At 46.0% G+C, this 17747-nt stretch overlaps 1 protein-coding gene and 1 pseudogene across 4 annotated transcripts in view; both read right to left on the bottom strand.

Moving 5' to 3' along the window:
- Window positions 1–3659: 3659 nt before the first annotated feature.
- The window catches only part of LOC134365171 (trinucleotide repeat-containing gene 6C protein-like), a 46860-nt gene continuing 32772 nt past the window's right edge, over window positions 3660–17747 (bottom strand). For 2 of the 4 annotated variants that reach the window (XM_063081366.1, XM_063081364.1), the window contains 7 exons: window positions 14524–14715; window positions 13882–14025; window positions 10247–10363; window positions 7554–7748; window positions 6270–6340; window positions 5407–5546; window positions 3660–4359 (listed from right to left, as the gene is read on the bottom strand). In XM_063081366.1, the coding sequence (XP_062937436.1) occupies window positions 3999–4359; window positions 5407–5546; window positions 6270–6340; window positions 7554–7748; window positions 10247–10363; window positions 13882–14025; window positions 14524–14715 (1220 nt within the window). In that variant the 3' untranslated portion in view covers window positions 3660–3998. Of the gene's footprint in view, window positions 4360–4840; window positions 4922–5406; window positions 5547–6269; window positions 6341–7553; window positions 7749–10246; window positions 10364–13881; window positions 14026–14523; window positions 14716–17747 lie in introns of those variants that run through there. The other 2 variants (XM_063081365.1, XM_063081367.1) reach the window with 2 other exon arrangements.
- LOC134365174 (alpha-ketoglutarate dehydrogenase component 4-like) lies at window positions 9046–9355 on the bottom strand (annotated as a pseudogene).

Below are 17747 nucleotides of genomic sequence, written 5' to 3'. Positions count from 1 at the left end.
GAGCACCCTGCTTTCTGCCTTTACCACACTTCCAGGGTGTTGCCAGAACAGTTAAAAAAGAAAAAGGGCAGCTCTGAACCAGACACCAAGCCTCCTCCTCACCCATGGGTACCAGGAAGTCCCCACTCCAGTCCCACGAGGCCTTCACGCTGGGTCTCCGGTGAGGCTGTGCTCCCCACCTGCCCCCTGCATTTCCTGGTCTGTCAAAGCTCAGCCTGGGCTCCCATGCCCAGGGTGAGTGCCACCTCCTCTCTGAAGCCTGCCACATGCTTTGGACATCCTTAAGGCACTGAACTCATCCTCCCAGGGAATAGGTCCTGGCAACTTGCTCCCCTGCAGTAGCTCTGGACACACCAGGCACAAAACAAACACTTCCAGGTTCACGCCAATTTAGGTCAGGTGCACTTTGACTATCCCAGCTCTGAGTTTATCCTTCCTCTGGTCTTTAATGTCTTCTCCTGAGTACGACCCATTCAGTGCTTTCCTTCTCCACTCTCAAGAGGTTGGTCAGAGCCAGCAGTTCACCACCTTCCCGTAGGGGCCAGCCTGTGGCAGGGTAGGTCCTATCTTCTTGATAGGACACGGAACAGATCCGCAGGTGACAGGTCTACCTTTGACCTTTCCCAAAGGAGTGGAGACAGAAAAAGACACTCATTCTGTTAAGTCTCTGAGTGAGGGATACTGCTGGCGTTTGGATTCTCTTCCAGAGACGGCACACAATGCTGATGAAACAGAGGCACAGACATTGAACATATTTAAGGCCATGGTGAGTGTTCTAGGAATGGACCTAGCACAAAACAGACCGAAGTGTTCTGATTTCCAACTGCCACGTGAAATTCTGCAGTGAGAATGGTGCTGCTTCACCCAGCACCCAAGTTCCACTGTGCTCGTCCAAAACGCTTTGTAGAAATAAGCTAAGGCAATTTTACACAAATAAATGAATAAAGTGATCAGAACACACAAAAGACCTTCATTAGTCTTCCTCTCCCCGATTATCTCTGACGCCCACACTGGCCCGCAGTGGAAGTGAGCAGTGGTCTTCTGCCACGAGGCTAAGCAGGCCCGGGCCTCGCCCCACTGCAGCCCGGACAGTCACCGTTACCGGATGTGACAGGTTCACATGGATGGAGGGCCCGGAGCTCTGCTGCACATCTCAATCATTATTAGTAAGACTTAAATGTTAACAATAAAATCACAAAGGAAATGATAACATTACAAGTCAAACAACTGAAACTCTGAGATAATTATTTACATATGTAAACTCTGAGGACAGGGCAAGAGACAGGGAATTTGTTACAAATGGCAGGACAACTATTTTTCCCAGTTTCACATACAAAGTGAACATTGATATTATCTGTCTTTGAAAAATAAAAAGCACATTAATTTGAACAGCCAAGAAAAAAATTGCAATTTATTAAGATTCAACAAAGCGTTGTACTTCTGAAAGCAACTTTCGGTGCAGGTTCTTCAACAATCACATTCTATGAGGAAAAACATTAAGAGCCACAAACTTGTTTTTAATCTCAGAGTTAAAGACATCTTAAATTCAAAATAAAAGTTAAAAAAACAACCCCCAACAAAAACCAAAACAAACGAACAGATTCTTCCATCCCCAATTTTAAAACATCAGGAGTTTTTCTACAACTCAATGCTAAATGGCAGCATAAGAAGCCGTATGACTGGGTGCACACACACGCACACGCACACACGCAGGCACATATATTTGATATACATATGCAGGTATACATACATCAAATATATAGAATGTATGTAATGGCGATGAGATGTGATCACTCTGAGGAAGGTTTGTTTAGCTAAATACACTACTAAACTTGAGAAAAAGAGTCTTGAACCCAGTTTGTGCATAGTTCATGATCCTCTATAAAACCAGCTTTTGTTGATCTGCAATCTTGCAGGGTTTTCTTTCTTTTTTTTTTTTTGTTTTTGTTTTGTTTCGATAAAACCATTAAAAAGCTAATTAAAAAAAATGTAATGCACAAGTTTCCTGATCAAGCAGGCAGGGAGCACAATGTTCATATATTTTTTTTAAAACATACTTGAGGGTATGTTATTCCATTGTCTTTCTTCCTTGTAAAACAATCAAAACATTGATCATTTTTAAAACATAAAGCAATTTTTAATATATAAAGCACTCTTCAAACATCTATTTCTTTTGAGTCCATTATTTGGTAAATATGTAACTGCTACACATTAGAGATTAGGTATTTTTCTTCTTTGTGTTTTTTTTTTCTCTTTTTTCTTTTTTTGTTTTTGTTTTTTTTTTTTGTTTGTTTTTTTAAATAACATCTTCAGTGCTAGGAGATGGGTTTAAAAATACATGAAATGGTGTGGAGCTGCCCTCGGGAGCCCTGGCTTTCCTGAGAGCGCGTCCGGCATGTGCAAGACAGTGACCACAAAGCTTCGCCACCTTGACGAAGGGGCGAAAACAATCGACAGAGTCTACGACGATGGCCGAAGGGGGGAGCAACACTGTCCGATCCCAGAGCTCTGAAGTAGCGTATCTGCATTCTGAAAATAGGTTTCTTTACGACGGAAGTCTTTTTAATTTTTTTTAATTCCTTTTTAAAATTTTTTTATTTTAAAGTCTGAAGGAGAAAAAAAAGGTCTGTAAACAAGTGGGAGCCCAAACCACAGGCTCCTCCAAAAGCAGTCACAACCCATGTCCAAGTGCTTGTTTCTGTTCCATCCGCGGAACCATCCATTCTTTACAAGTATCTATGGCCACAGTTCAACAACAGTTTTTTTCTCTTTAACTTTATATTCCAAATGGAAAAAACGGTGCAATACTCTGGTAATAATTTTCTTGCATTAGTCCACAATAAAAAGCTGCTAAAGGTAGGTATACATATTATGTCTCCAGAGATATACACTGTAATTTTTAAACACAATAACAGAGTCCTTGAGTAAACATTTACACATGAATTGTCACCAGCCCTGTCCTATGAATTCTCTTTAATATACAGGATTAGCTAAAGGAAGGGCAGGGACACTCAGTGCAAAGTTAGAAGCTAAAATAACAAACGTTTGACCAATGCGCCAAAAAAAAAAAAAAAAAAAAAAAAAGCATACACTATACTGAATAAAAGGGAAAACCCACAGTTAAATCCCTCACATACTTTCAAACACACGAACACAAAGTGCACACGGTGCAAGAGCACAAGTGCACACACATGCACACATGCACACATTTCTGTTTCAACACACACACACACACACACACACACACACACATAGGCTATGAACTTAGAAATTTTTCCTAGAGCCTGTTTCTGTGTACTGATGTCAACCTGGAAGTGTAGAATTAGACTTAGAAAGTGTTCACATTTCATTATTGGCCTGCTGGATTCAAGTATTTGCATGTTTGATATGTCTTTTTTTTTTTTTTTACTTTTAAAAAATATTTTTTTGGGATTAAAAAAAATGACATGAAAAAGTAATGAAACAAGGGTAATGTGCATAGGCGGATCCAGGGGAACAGAGGGCAGATCACAGGCCGCGCCTGCCACTCGCTCAGCTGCTGCCTGGCGATCAACACCAGCCCCTGCCCTGATTACTGGCCGCCTCTGGTAATGTGCATAATCGTCACAGGCTCATTTTAAATAGGCTTCATGTCTCCCTCCCTCCCCCCCCCCCCCACGATAAAATAACCCTTTCCAGCCCACAATCTGAAAAGTGCCCTTCATGATAGAACTATTCTAAGCAGCTTTTATACTTAAAAAATCAAAATAACAACACACCATACAAACATAAGACAACACAAAATCAAAAGCTATGAGGAACATCCTGTTGTTAGCACGTGACACTGACCAAACGCAGCCCGCACTGTCTTGTGAACAGTTCGCAAGGGCTGCGGCGAAGGTTCGTCTTCAGTATTGGACAGAGGTACTTGAAAGGGTGCCGGCTGCTGGGCTCGGCTGGGTCCGTGCCGCCCAGGCTGGAAGGGACCAGCTCTCTCCTGGTGCCAATGACTGCAGCTCCTAGATGGACTCCCCGCTCAGCAGGTCTCCGGGCAGCAGAGTGTTCAGTGGGGTGGGGCTGCCAATCACCCTGCCATCGTCGGTGCTGGGTGGGCCCCACAGGCTGCTTGAGTACTGGGGCACCCCACCCCACAGCAGCTCACTGCTCCCTTTGCTGCCCAAGCACGGAGTGCTCCAGTGGCCAGCATCACTGCGCACCAGGCCATGGGAGCTGCCCGAGGTGCCCAGCCGTGGCTGGCTGGTCCCGCTGCTGGACTGCCAGCTGGAGGTGGGTGGCAGTGCTTGGCCTTGGGCTAAGAATCGATTCACTTCTTCTTCGCCAGCAAATTCAGCCAAGATGGTAGTGTTTCCCAGGACGCACCTACAACAGCAACACAAGTCACATGAGTGGAGCAACCCACAGCCCTGCTGAGTCCCGGTCTCTGGCTTTCTCTATTTCTGTAATGGGAAAGGCACAGCTGAAGGCTTCATGTCATGGGCCACCACGACATGAAGTAGTCCTGCAGCTTATGTTTTGCCACTGCTACTTCCAAACCCAGATTATGAACTTTTTTCTCATTTTAGACTTCTAGCAGCTATATCGTGTTGCATAGAGAGTACATTTTTAAGTGCGTGAACACACCATTATATTTGGGGACCATTTAGGATCAGTATAATCTGCACCCTGGGTGAAAAACAGGAGTGACTAAATCTAGGTCCCACACCTCAAGTGATGTTACTGAGCAGGTGTACTTGTATCAAAGTACATCCTAATTAATTAGGGAGAGGGGTCAGTTGTAAAGACCTCTGCTGGGCCCTGTGTGCAAATGTGTCACTCCCCTGGGCTGTACCTGGTGAAAGAGTGCTTGCTTTCTATTACCGGGCTCTACATGGACTCCTTGGAGAGTCTTTCCCTAGTGGAAGGTGTAGTCACGACAACTCAGCTGCAGAAGAAATCAGCATGTCACAAGATACCTGTTATAAGCTGAACTGTGTCTACCCCCAAGTCATGTGTTGAAGTCCTAACTCCCAATACTTCCAAATGTGACTGTATTTGGAGAAAGGGTCTCAAAGAGTTAATTAAGTTAAATGAGGTCATATGAGTGGGTCCTAATCAAACATGACTGGTGTTCTTACAGGAAGAGGAGATTAGGACACAGACACACAGGGAAGTCCATGTGAAGACACAGGGAGAAGATGGCTGTGTATAGCCAAGGTCAGAGGCCTCAGGAGGAACCAACCCTGCCCACACCTTGATCTGGGACTTGCAGCCTCCAGAGCTGTGAGGAAATGAATGTCTGCTGTTTAGGCCCCCAGCCTCAGGTACTTTGTATGGCAGCCCCGGGAAGCTCCTACAATATCCCAAACCTAACACTCTTGGGGACTTGTAGCAATGTGGCAGGGCTGAGGTGGCTGAGAGGAAACGTACATGTGTAGAGACTTCTGGGCCTTGGCAGCTTCCTCCTTGGAGCTGTACCGGACCACAGCATTGCCTTGAGTCAGGTTCAGGTGGAAGGTGATGAGAGGCCCGTGTTGCAAACACAACGTCCGCAGTGTAGAACCATCGATCTGATTGAGGAAGCACAAGGGCACCAGCAAGTTTTCCTCTGATTTCCTTCACTACATTCTTCGAAAAAATGGTATAGGAAGTTGGGTGCACTAAATACTAGGAAAATGTTTTTCCTTGAAAGGGTTTAATAATACATGGCTTTTTTTTTTTTTTTTTCGTGACCGGCGCTCAGCCAGGGAGTGCACCGGTCATTCCTATATAGGATCCGAACCCGCGGCGGGAGCGTCGCCGCGCTGATAGCGCAGCACGCTACCGAGTGCGCCACGGGCTCAGCCCAATACATGGCTTTTTGATATTAATGTTTTATACCTCTGTAGTCAGGTATATGACAAAAATCTTGGATATTTTGGGAGTTAAACTAATGAGAGGAAGAAAAACAGCCCCATTTTGTGTTCTGTTCTCCTCTCAACAGAGCACAGCACCCAAGACTAGCTTGCAAAAGGCACCGGGGCCCAGGGGAATGTGTAGCTGGCTGTGGCCTGGGCTCGGAGGCATGCAGACTGGCTAACCCAATCAGTCCTGAATGGGTACAGCCAGAAGATAAACAATTCTGCTTACAAAGGTATACTTTTCCAGTTAAGAGTAAGTAAACAATTCATTAGCAACCGTGTCTGCTTGCTGCTGCCTGCGCCCGATTCTGTCAGTTGCTTTCTCCTTCAGCCTGCCTAGTGTCACCTCTGGAGTCTTCTCAGACTGTGATCAGTGACCCCATGGGCACATACCTGGGGCGTGAGGTTGCGAAGGACAAGCCAGCTGCTGGTTCTTCCTGAGGTGTCAGTACTCCAAGCAGAACCTGCACAACAAGCCGGGGGGAGGGGGAGAGCTTGGATGACATGGTCACCTGCCAGTCAGATGGTGTGGCCCTTTCCAAGCTTGTAGTCTCACCAAGGTGCACACAGCACAAACTACCTCTGCATGCCCTAAGAGAGCATCTCTCTCCCTTGTTTTTGGAGGCTGGCCAGTACAGAAACAGAACCCTGGATGTTGGTGTCATCAGCACCACACTCTAGTCGACTGAGCTAACCGGCCAGGCAAGATAGCCTTTCTCAGCTCATGGAAATCCACGTTGTCTTTTGATAAACCCAAAGCTCACAATCCTTTCAGACTCCCATCCACTGCCCCATGCAAACCCCGACTGTTTTTGGACAGTTCCCCAGCCCAGGAGGCCTGTGCTTCCCTGTCTGTGCCGTGAGGGAGGGTGTGGTGAGAGATGCAAGTCTCCCAGGAAGTGCTGGACCTCTCCCTGCCCCAAGCCCCTATTCAGCATCAATTCTATGAAAGTCTCTTGTTCGAAAAACAAAGCAAAAGGGGCCGGCCCGTGGATCACTTGGGAGAGCGTGGTGCTGACATCCCCAAGTCAAGGGTTAAGATCCCCTTACTGGTCATCTTTATTAAAAAAAGAAAAAAAACAAAGCAAACCCATAGGGCTGCTACTGAAAGGCTGAAACAGCTATTTTCAAACATCTTGTAGCTGATTTAAAACTTCAGTTTCTGAAATTCGCAGTCCATTTCTTTGAGCCTTGAAGTGTGGCATGTGGCCTCTGAGGGAAAGCCCTAGGAGAGGCAATATGATGAGTGTTGTTTTCAAACTGGTCGGGATTGTTTTGCTTTGGCCTGGAAAGTTCTTATGATCCAATGAAAGCTTCTGGAGAAGCAAATATAAAATGAAGGACGGCTGGAGTGGGAGGCCTAGAACAGCGGAATGGGCCTTTTCCGCAGTCCCAGCACGTGGCAGCATCACTACAGAGAATGGCATTGGCCAGTGTGGGCCCTCTTGGTCCAGAGCAAACCTGCCATGGGCCGGCACACCCAGGGCTGATGCTGAAAACGCAGGGCGCGCCCAGCCCTTGTCCTGCAAGTCTCAGATGGCCTTGGCTCCCTCTCACCCCCTCCCAGACTCCAGAGCTGGAGACAGGAGAAAATGAAGAGCACGTCCCCTAGAGGCTAAGCACGGCAGGCTCAGAGCACCCTCCGCCCCCATCTGAACAGAGGAGCAAGGAGCTTACCCGAGGAGTAGGAGCTGGTCCAGCCGAGGGGGCTGGCGCCCCAGGTGGAGGAAGGCTTGGGATTGCTTAACCCTGGAGGTGGCCTCGTGGGTGCAGTAGTGTTTCTGGGCACCTTCCACAGTTCATGAGACAGAGAGGCTTGAGTGTGGGAAGCTGGGCCAGAGGACCACGTCGATTTAATGTCTGACAGTTTACCTAGAAAGGCAGAGAAAGGGACCACGTGCAATCTGAGACAAACAAGAGTCACCGCCGTGTTTGGGGAACCATAGAGGGTGCGCTCTGACACCAGTAGACTGCATGATAAAAAAAGAAACACCAAGTAAAGCACCTGGAAGCAAGACCCTTGGGGCATGCTCTCTCTTTAATTTCTGCTCAGAGACAGTCTGCATGTGTCCACTATAGACTGTGCCAGTATTTCTGACACTTCATTTGTTAAATGTACCAGGCACAAGTTTGCCTCCAAGAAAATAGCATTTTTGAAGTTCAATGTTAAAGCTAACTTATCAGCATATTCTACTTATTCTACTGAGACACATCTCATACCATAAATCAATCAAGGTCAAAAGCACATGGCCATATCCTTCCTTCATGCTGTTCTTTAGGCATCAGTCCCCTTCCAAAGCAGTGCTCCTGCTGACATAACCACCCTCCCCATACACCACTGTCATCTTCCAAAGCTTCTAGAGCTGCTCTCTGTACACCGCACTACAGAAAATGGACGGGACCCAGTGCCTGGAGGCTAAGGTTCAACACCTTAGCACACAGGTTGGGGGGAAGCATTGTTTTAAGGTTCTTTGGGAGAAAAAGCTAAACTTGGTCAGGATGAGCAGACCAGACCCCTGATGACTGCTTCTACCTGCCTCACTGGCCTAGTGCAGAAGACGGGAAGCGCTGGCAGAGAGCGGTCATTGTCCCCATGCACGCTTGTGCCCCCTTCTCGGACAGCATTGCAGGGACCAAGACAACACAAATGTGAGCCCATGCACACCTGCGTGGGGTTCTCTCTCCAAGCCTGGCTGCTGGAGTTGATGGCAACTTCATGATGAACAGACACTGATCTTAGAAAAGGTGTCATTGACTGGAAAAACATAAATGCCATGAAGATTTATCTTTGATGCGAGGAAGATGGTTTTAATTCTGTTTAGCTAAATATGACCATGGAAGTATTAAAGGTCTAAATATTGTGAACATTAGAAGGAATAAAAGTAATCTAGAAGCTCTTGTTTCTGTTAATCATACGCTAAGCTATATCAAAACTTTTTTTTTTAATGTATACTTTAATAAGTAGAAAACATATAAACAATTAGGTAAGCTTGTGGAGAAGCTGACCAAGATACATAAATTAGGACATACAAGTGTCCATCTAAATTTTCTAGATTTCATTTTTTTTTTAGTTTATTAACGTTGTTTAATATACAATTTTTTGTTATTTTGGAAGTCTTTTATTGTAAAGTCAATTCTTTTGTTTGATGACAAACAGCAGCTGCAGTGATTATTCTGGACCTCCACATTGGATAAATTCAATTTCTTCTTGAGTCACACGTTTCTTTCTGTATTTCTAAGGTAATGATTTTAGTATTTCTGCAGTGTCTGGTAGACCTTGATGCATCAGTATATTTGGTGATTTACTTCCCTTAGAAAGCTGTGAAATTGCAGAAGAAATGAGATGGTACAACTGCTGGTCTCAAAGCTTCTGATACGTTGGGTTTAGGATTGTCTCTTCGGTCAGGGACCCTTACTAATGGAGCATGTGGTTTGACTACCTGCACGACCCTGCTGGCAGATGCCATTTTGCTGCCCATCTTGACCTCCGAGAAGGGGCAGCTTCCAGGGCACAAAAGAGCCCTGGAGATGACATGAGACATGGGCAGCTGGGGTGGGCCCTGCCTGTGACATGATATCTCAAAACTACTTTCTCCCCTAGTTACTGCTAGTAAGAGAACTCTTATAGCATTCTTACATTGGGTTTCTAAAAATCTGGATGAGAAGGTTTGATGGAATACAGAAATATATTTGAAGAAATTTATAAACAATAAAGTGTCCTTATTTAAGCTCTGTATCTATTTACAAATCTGCTACACATTTTGTTTGTATGGGTGTCCACATCTTTACATTTTTGTCTTAAAAATTTCAGAGTCAAATTCCTCTGAAGTTTTCATGACAAATGATTCTCAATCTTCCTCTAACCTTGAAAGAAACTTCTTTGAAAGACTTGTACAGTCTACAATAACATGAAAACACTTCAGGGACTGCATTTACCCAAGTAATGGGAAGCAGCCACACTCCGGGTGCTAGGAGCTAATAACGGGCCCTGCTAGGGTCTCCTTTATCCCTTATGGCCAACTCAAGCGGCAGCAGATTCCAAGCAGCGGTCTGCCTCTAAGTTTTTAAAACCTATACAATCTAGCCACGGAGGGAAAGGAGGAGAGAACACAGTAGACCACACAGTCATGTGATCTTCACGGCTCCATGGAGGAGATCTTATCACTTCCATCTCCTATGTGAGCAGGCAGATGTGCCCAAGTTCCCGCAGCTGCTCAGGGCGAAGCCCTCACGCATTTGCCATCACACCACACGGCCTCCCCGCTCAGGCAGTGAGTAAACAGACCAATAGGAAAAGCTGGGGCCTGTGAACGCTATGTTTGGGGAAAGAAAGAAAAGGCTACCTGCATGTCGAGAGGCCAGTTGCGTACCTGCAACACTAGGTGCGGATGCAATGCTGCTGAAAGGGCTACTGTAGCCGGAGGCACTGAGCGGCCAGGCACTCGAGGAAGGCAGCGTGGCATTCTGAGATGATGGTGGGGAGGACCCTGCAGAACCAAACACGGCACTAAGCAAGGTGAGTAGCAGGTGTGTGGGTTAGCAGCTCTAACTCTGGGATGCGGGATCTCAACCACCAAGAACAAATCCCTGCCTCAGCTGCTGCTTTTGGTAGAAGCCTGAAGGTGAAAGTGCGGCATGGGGAGAAGAACACAAGCATGCTGCCTCGTCTGAGTCCCGCAGACACTGGGGGAGGCCTGGGACGTTCCTGAAGGCCGATGAGGCAAAGGCCAGGAAACAGCATGAACTTCTCAGGACAGGACTTTAAGTCACGAGAGAAGAGAATTATCGCCAGAATGTTTAAAATGCCAAGTCAGAGTTGTAAAGGGTCACATTGACTCCCCTTCCAATTAAGACAAAAATAAAAACACAGGGCAATCCTCATCCTTTCTCAAACAATAGCCACAAAAATTAAAAAAACAACAAAACCCCAAGCTTTTTACTGTAAATTTTGCCTTACAAATATGAGCACTTTTTCTGACTCAGGTGTCCTATGTCTTCTTATTCATCTTTCTCTTTTGTAATATGGGAATAATGAAGAGACATCTGCCCTAATTGTGTGTATGACCCTGAGTTATAACAGCCCTGGGACTGCAGTTTTTATTTTGAGAAAAATCGCAGCTGCACCTGGAAGGGAGACTCGGGGTATACGGGCCATCTTTAAGACACCTCAATTCTTTGTGAAAAAGCTCAGCTCCATTTTTGTGGTTCATTTTTTCATGTCATCTCTCTCTCACAACTCTGTGAAGAAAGCAAGAAGCTTTGTGAAAGGAAAATGAGGGTGGAGTAATGGTGACTGTTTGGGTGAAAGCAGGGTGGGAAGCAAGCTCCTGTGACTTGGATAGTGGCTCTTGCCAGTGCGTGGACACTGGCTGGGGAGGAGATGGTGGCACAGCCTGGCTGTTACACTCATTACCAAAAGCCATGGTAGCTGACACAGGCCACCTGGGGCTGTGTACAGAACACCCTCAGGGGTATCCTCCAACGAGACACCAGGCGTGTCACCTGTCCTGGGTTCATGCAGGAGACAGCCTGTAGAGCTGTTTGCAGCTGCCTTGCTGAAAGTGACCTCTTTAGAACGAAGGCACCGGAGTTGGTGAAAATTAAAATTTATTTGTATTCTGCAGATTTTCAACTTTAAAAGGTGTCAGCTCTACTGACATCCTAAGCTACTTCCTAAACACTATTCTTTCATTTACCTCAAAATGTCATCAACCTAAGATCCCAGGATTATAGATTATTAAGCCTAGGTGGTATTGCTTTAGGGTACTTAGATTTTAACAGTGTTCGAGTGTCTCATAAAATTACAGTCAATTTTCCTTTCTAGATGAAATGTTAGTATCGGTATGTTATGAAATAGCATGACTACATTTCACCATTCTGGTTAGTAATCATTTCATAAGGGTTAAAACTGTAAACAACGTCCAAACAAATACTGGGCTAACGTAAACTTTTAATATAAATCAGAACATAATCTAATGGCAATAAAAACCGAAACGTAAGTTAAAAAATCCATAACCAATATATTCAATAAAAGAAAACAGTACATTCCCTGATGAAACTATGCAAAACAAATGAGCCAATGTCAAGAGAGTTGTGGCTATTTCTCACTGTTTTCCTTCTAGGGCACATTTTTCTCAATAATATGACGGCCTTTTGTGGCTAGGTCCCTGAGCTACTTCAGAGGTGCACAAATGAGATTACTGAAAGCTGACCACATACAGAGGACAGCGCAGCACGCTGGGAGGGAGATATTAGAAAGGTCTGGCCCCGGCAGCCCACTCCTTGTGCATCACGGTGGTGCTGCTTTTAGGTAAGCAACATCTACATGATGCTATGTTCGCCGTGCTCCTAACTCTCAGTAACAAACCCTAATGCATTCCCAAACGCAACCACGAGGGCCACCAGGGCGAAGAATGATGGTTTCTCAGGGCTTGGACTGGTCATGGGATGGAGGAGGGGCCTGGCACATGCAGCGTGAGCCAACCACTGGCTGCTGAACACCAACGTCCAGGCATGTGTGCCAAGGTGGGCTTGCGACCTGCCCGAGAAGCACAGCGTTCACTTGACCCTGAAGGTCAAGTCCCCCGGAGGTTACACAGTATGCACACGGAGCTTCAAGTCACCCAGGGTAGATGGCTGGCTGATGACTTGAATACCAGAGCTGGAGATTCCATTTTCTTGCTTTATCTTGATGGCCAATGCATTCTTTAGGCTTAGATTCTCTCCTGTCTGTAAGTCTATCTCCTTTACCGTGCAGGCTATGGAACTGGAAGACAGCTGTTTAGCTCTGTCCAGAATTCATGTATTTTTCTAGGCTGCCTTGATCACATCATGGCACAGTTGGGCAGATGGTGAAGGCCACCCACAATGCTCCCAGTGCCACCCAGAGGACGAAGGATCACTCGATACTCCATCTAGGCACTGCTCAGGAAGCTCTGCTGTATACCAAGCAACCTCGATTCTTTCCAACTTCTCTTAATACCTGAATCAACACACCTGTATCACACGTCTCCACAATCCTCAAAACACACTGGCTCTCTTTTACCGTTCTGGCATAACCCAGCTGCCATGCTCGGGTGTGGCTTCTGGCTTGTGCCTTGCCCTGTCCCCTGTCATCTTATACAGGCTCCTTTTCCTTACCATTCCTCTGTCCCTGACAGAAGAGACACCCACAACGACCCTGCTCTAAGAAGCAGCTGCATCAAAATCTGAGGAATGCACAGGAAGGGTCATCTCTATTTACGTGTGCTTTCTATACAAGCCACAGATGCTTTTAGAAGCCCATCACTTTAAAGAACCATAGAAGCAAACACATTGCCCCAACAGGTCATTTTTTAAGTGGGAAAACTAAATTAATGTTTTGGGAACCAAGCTCTTCTTTCCACATAATAGAATGTGGATGACAAAACTTTCCTGGAGATGGTGCTCCCAGCACTTCCTCACTTGGAGGCCTGAAAGAAGAGTGAGTCACTTCCCTTCCCAATGTTACGTCTGAACTCTGTATTTCTGTTTTGTAGCTGCCGAGCTCAGCCCATCACTTCTCTTACTGAGGAGATCCTCAAGTCTGACAGAGGATGTGGCAAAAATTAGCACCATGATCTGGACCAAGAAAAAAGCCCTAGGGATGAATTTCAATCTTTTCACCAGAGTAGTATGGATGAGTAAAGAGTCAACTCATTTTCAATTCAGAGTAAAGAGATTTCAAGAGGAAACTTTTCATTTAAAAGCTTGACGGTTAATATTGTGACTTTATAACACGATGCTTACAAAATGATAAAACATGATATATTAATAAACCCAGCAAACATATCACAATCAATCTCCATTTCCTCCACAAGCACTACCCGATGTCTTCATATGCTGCTTCAGGTGACAGAGAAAGGCACTCATCAGCCATGTCTTACACCCCACCTGCCTTACAGCCCAGACTGTCACAGAGGACGTCTCCGAACGAGCCTAGAGAGAATTCCCACAGAAAGGCAGGCAGAGCACCCCCTCTCCTCACCTCCACTCTTGAGGAGGTAGCGGTTGACATCCTGGATGGTGGTATTAATGGTAGGCCCAGTGGGGACACTGCCAGGAGTGACATCAGGGTCATTCTCGGGGTCAATATTCTGAAGTCCTTTCCATGGAACTCCAGGATGGAATTCTGTTTATGGGAACCAAATGAGAAGCCACATAGTAGAGCACCTTCGCATTGCTTCCTAACATTCATTTTTTTAACCTATTTGTGGACATTTTTATAATCTGCTAATTAAAATAAGAAGCACTCTTTAGACTCTCTTTCATTAGATCAATCAATTCTTTGGAACAAACTAGAACCAGGTATTATAGCTACCACATTAAGATAGTTTTCATACAGGGTCTGAACAATTTTACAGATAGAATATAGTAAAATTGCCCAGTCTCCCTGCTACATCCTTCCACTCCTTATACTGAACTAAGGGGCTACAGAAAAACATTTGTTACACCAACAATACCCTGAACCGATCTGACAAATGGATTTCCAATGAAAATACCAAAGCTATTGACTTAATACTTCCAAATTCCTTAGCTCAGATTCTGGTTCCTCTCAGGCCTGACCACTCTTCTCAGACCTGGAGCGTGTTCTGATCTGCTGTTGCACAGAAATGTTGCAGGGTCTTACCTGGGGGCCAGTTGATGCTGGAGCCATTTGAGATTTTATCACTGTCAGATTTGGCACGTGACCAGCTATGGGGAACAGCTACGGGAGGACTGGCTGGTGACTCACTGTTCTGGATTAAATCGTACCGGCCATAGGAGTCATCCATGGAGGACTTACCTGGAGGCCCAATGCTTAGACCTCCAGGGATAGCACCTATGGCAACAACAGGAAACAAAGAGCTGAGTGAATACTCCCCACTTGAGATCCTGAGAGTCTTCCCTTCCGGGTCCTATGCCTTGTCCTTTTCAAAGTGACATGAATTGTAAGACTCGGTGTGTCCACGGTTCTCCAATAATCAGTGACTGTTTCAGTTTGCCCAAACTTTGCCCTTGAAAGACCAAAACTCTTGAAGAATCATTTTAGTTTGTCAAGTTGGAAATCTTCATAAAACGGATATCTGTGCCACAGGAAGCTGTCCATAAGAAACCTTTTTGGGGACAACTTAGCTATCAAATTTACTGTTGCCTCTGTGTCCTTCCCTCTCTCTAGTCTGCTGCCCTTATGATGGAGTTTGGATGTGTTGTCCCCTCCAAAACTCATGCGGAAGTCTGATCCCCAATGTGGCAGTGTTGGAAACTGATTGAGTCATGGGGGAGGATCCCTCATGAATGGATTAATGCTCTCCCTGGGGGAGGAGGGGTAGTGAGTGAGTTCTCGCTCTATTAGTTCGCACAAGAGCTTGTGGTATATAAGGACCCTGGCACCTCCTCTCTCTTTCTCTTGCTTCCTCTCTCACCATGTGATCTGCTTGTACCTGCCAGCTGCCTGCCGCTTTCACGCCAAGAGTAGAAGCAGCCTGAGGCCCATGCCAGATGCAGCTGTCCCAGAATCGTAAGCCAAATAAACCTCTTTTCTTATAAATTACCCAGTCTCAGGTATTTCTGTTATAGCAACACAAAACGGGCTAAAACAGAAAATTGGTACCAAGGAGTGGGGTGTTGCTATACAGATACCTGAAAATGTGGATGCATCTTTGGAGCTGGGTAATGGACAAAGGTTGTAGGAGTTTGGAGGACTCAGAAGAAGACAGAAAGATGAGGGAAAGTTTGGAATGTCTTAGAGACTTATGTGATAGAAAGCAGAATGCTGATAGAAATGTGAACAGTAAAGGCCATGCGGATAATGAGGTCTCAGATAGCAATGAGGAACTTATTGGGAATTGGACAAAAGATCACCTTTGCTACACCATAGCAAGGAATTTGGCTGCATTGTGTCCATGCCCTTGGACTTTGTGGAAGGTGGGACTTAAGAGTTGTGAACCAGAGCATTTGGCAAAAGAAATTTCTAAGCAGCAAAGCATTAAGAATGCTGCATGGCTACTTGTAACAGCCTACTCTGAGTTATGGCAGTAAAGGCATGACATAAGTCCAGAATTTAAAAGGGAAGCAGAGCATAAAGATTTGGAAAATTTGCAGCCTGGCCATGCGGTAACGAAGTGGAGAGCAGGAGAACAATGGAAGGGTGAAGCAGATAAACTGGTTGCTAAAGACATTACCTTGGCAGTGAAGCACCCAGATGCTAAGAGCCAAGACAATGAGAGAAAAGCCCCGCAGGCATTTCCGAAGTCTGGAAGTGTGCCCCACCCATCACAGACGCTGAGGCCTAGAAGGACTGAGTTATCCCGGAGGACAGACCTGGGGCACAGCTGCCCTTGGGATCCTGCTCTTTGCATCCCAGGTGCTCTGGCTGGAGCAGCCCCAAGTGTGGTTCATGCAGCAGCCATGGAGAGTAGAAGCCTGAAACCTTGGTGGCGCCCACATTGTGTTAAGTCTGCAGGCCAGCAGGACGTGAGAGCAGTGGAGGCGTGGCAGCCTCCACCCAGATTCCAGAGGATGTATGGAAAAGCCTGGGGGCCCAGGCAGAGACCTGCCACCGGGGCGGATCCACTGCAGAGGACATCTACTAGACCAATGCCAAGCAGGAAAGTGGGGTCAGAGTCCCCACAGAGAGCCCCCACCAGGGAATTGTTTAGTAGAGACAATGCAGCAGGGCTGCTGCCAGGACCCCAGAACTTTGGGGCCACTGGTAACATGCAACGCAGGCCTGGAAAAGCCACGGGCACCAGCGTGGGCCAGTGGGCTCTGCCTGGCAAAGCTGTGGGAACAAGGCTGCCTGATGCTTTGGGGACCCAGATGTCCAACTGCACCCAGGATGTAGGAGTTAGAGTCAAAGAAGATTGTTTTGGAGCTTTAAGATTTAATGTCTGTCCTGCTGGGTTTTGGACTTGTTTGGGGCCTGTTTCTCCTTTCTTCTGGCCTATTCCTCCGTGCTGGAATGGGAATGTATACCCAATTCCCGTTCCACCATTGTATCCTGGTAGTATATACATTTGGTTTTGATTTCTACAGGCTCACAGCTGGAAGGACTTTTGCTTTTGGGCTCAGAGGAGACTTTGGACTTTTAAGCTGGTGCTGGAACAAGCTAAGACTTTTGGGACTGTTGGGATGGAATGATTATATTTTGTATGTGAGAGGAATATGAATTTTGGGGGGCCGGGGACAGAATGATGGAGTTTGGATATGTTGTCCTCTCCAAAACTCGTGTGGAAATCTGATCCCCAATGTAGCAGTGTTGGAAACTGACTGAGTCAGGGGGGTGGATCCCTCATGAATGGATTAATGCTCTCCCTGGGGGAGAAGGGGTAGTGAGTGAGTTCTCGCTCTATTAGTTCCCATAAGAGCTTGTTGTATATAGGACCCTGGCACCTCCTCTCTCTCTCTCGTGCTTCCTGTCTTGCCATGTGATCTGCTTGTACCCGCTAGCTGCTTGCTGCTGTTCCACCACGAGTAGAAGCAGCCTGAGGCCCATGCCAGATGCAACTGTCCCAGAATCGTAAGCCAAATAAACCTCTTTTCCTTATACGTTACCCAGTCTCAGGTATTTTGTTATAGCAACACAAAATGGACTAAAACACCTTACTATGGAAGAACAAACTAGGACTAAATTTATACAGACCAAAACCACCAGCCACAGAGGACTGAGCTCTCTCCTGCCAAGGGAAGTGCCCAGGCATCATGTGATAATCTTGTAGCATTAACCACTAGGAAGAATTTTCTTTTCACTTTTATTGTTTTTCTTTCTTTGTTTTTTTTAGATCTAGGCAGACATGAGAAAATTATATACTCTACTCAATTTCCTTTGCTGTTTATGCTACCAGGAAGTTCAGAACTAAATTTAACCCATGG

The sequence above is a fragment of the Cynocephalus volans genome, chromosome 16, assembly GCF_027409185.1.
Source record: "Cynocephalus volans isolate mCynVol1 chromosome 16, mCynVol1.pri, whole genome shotgun sequence".
Classification (NCBI taxonomy): Eukaryota; Metazoa; Chordata; class Mammalia; order Dermoptera; family Cynocephalidae; genus Cynocephalus; species Cynocephalus volans.
Note: the sequence above shows the minus strand (reverse complement) of the source record. Positions and strands in the feature narration are given on the sequence as shown.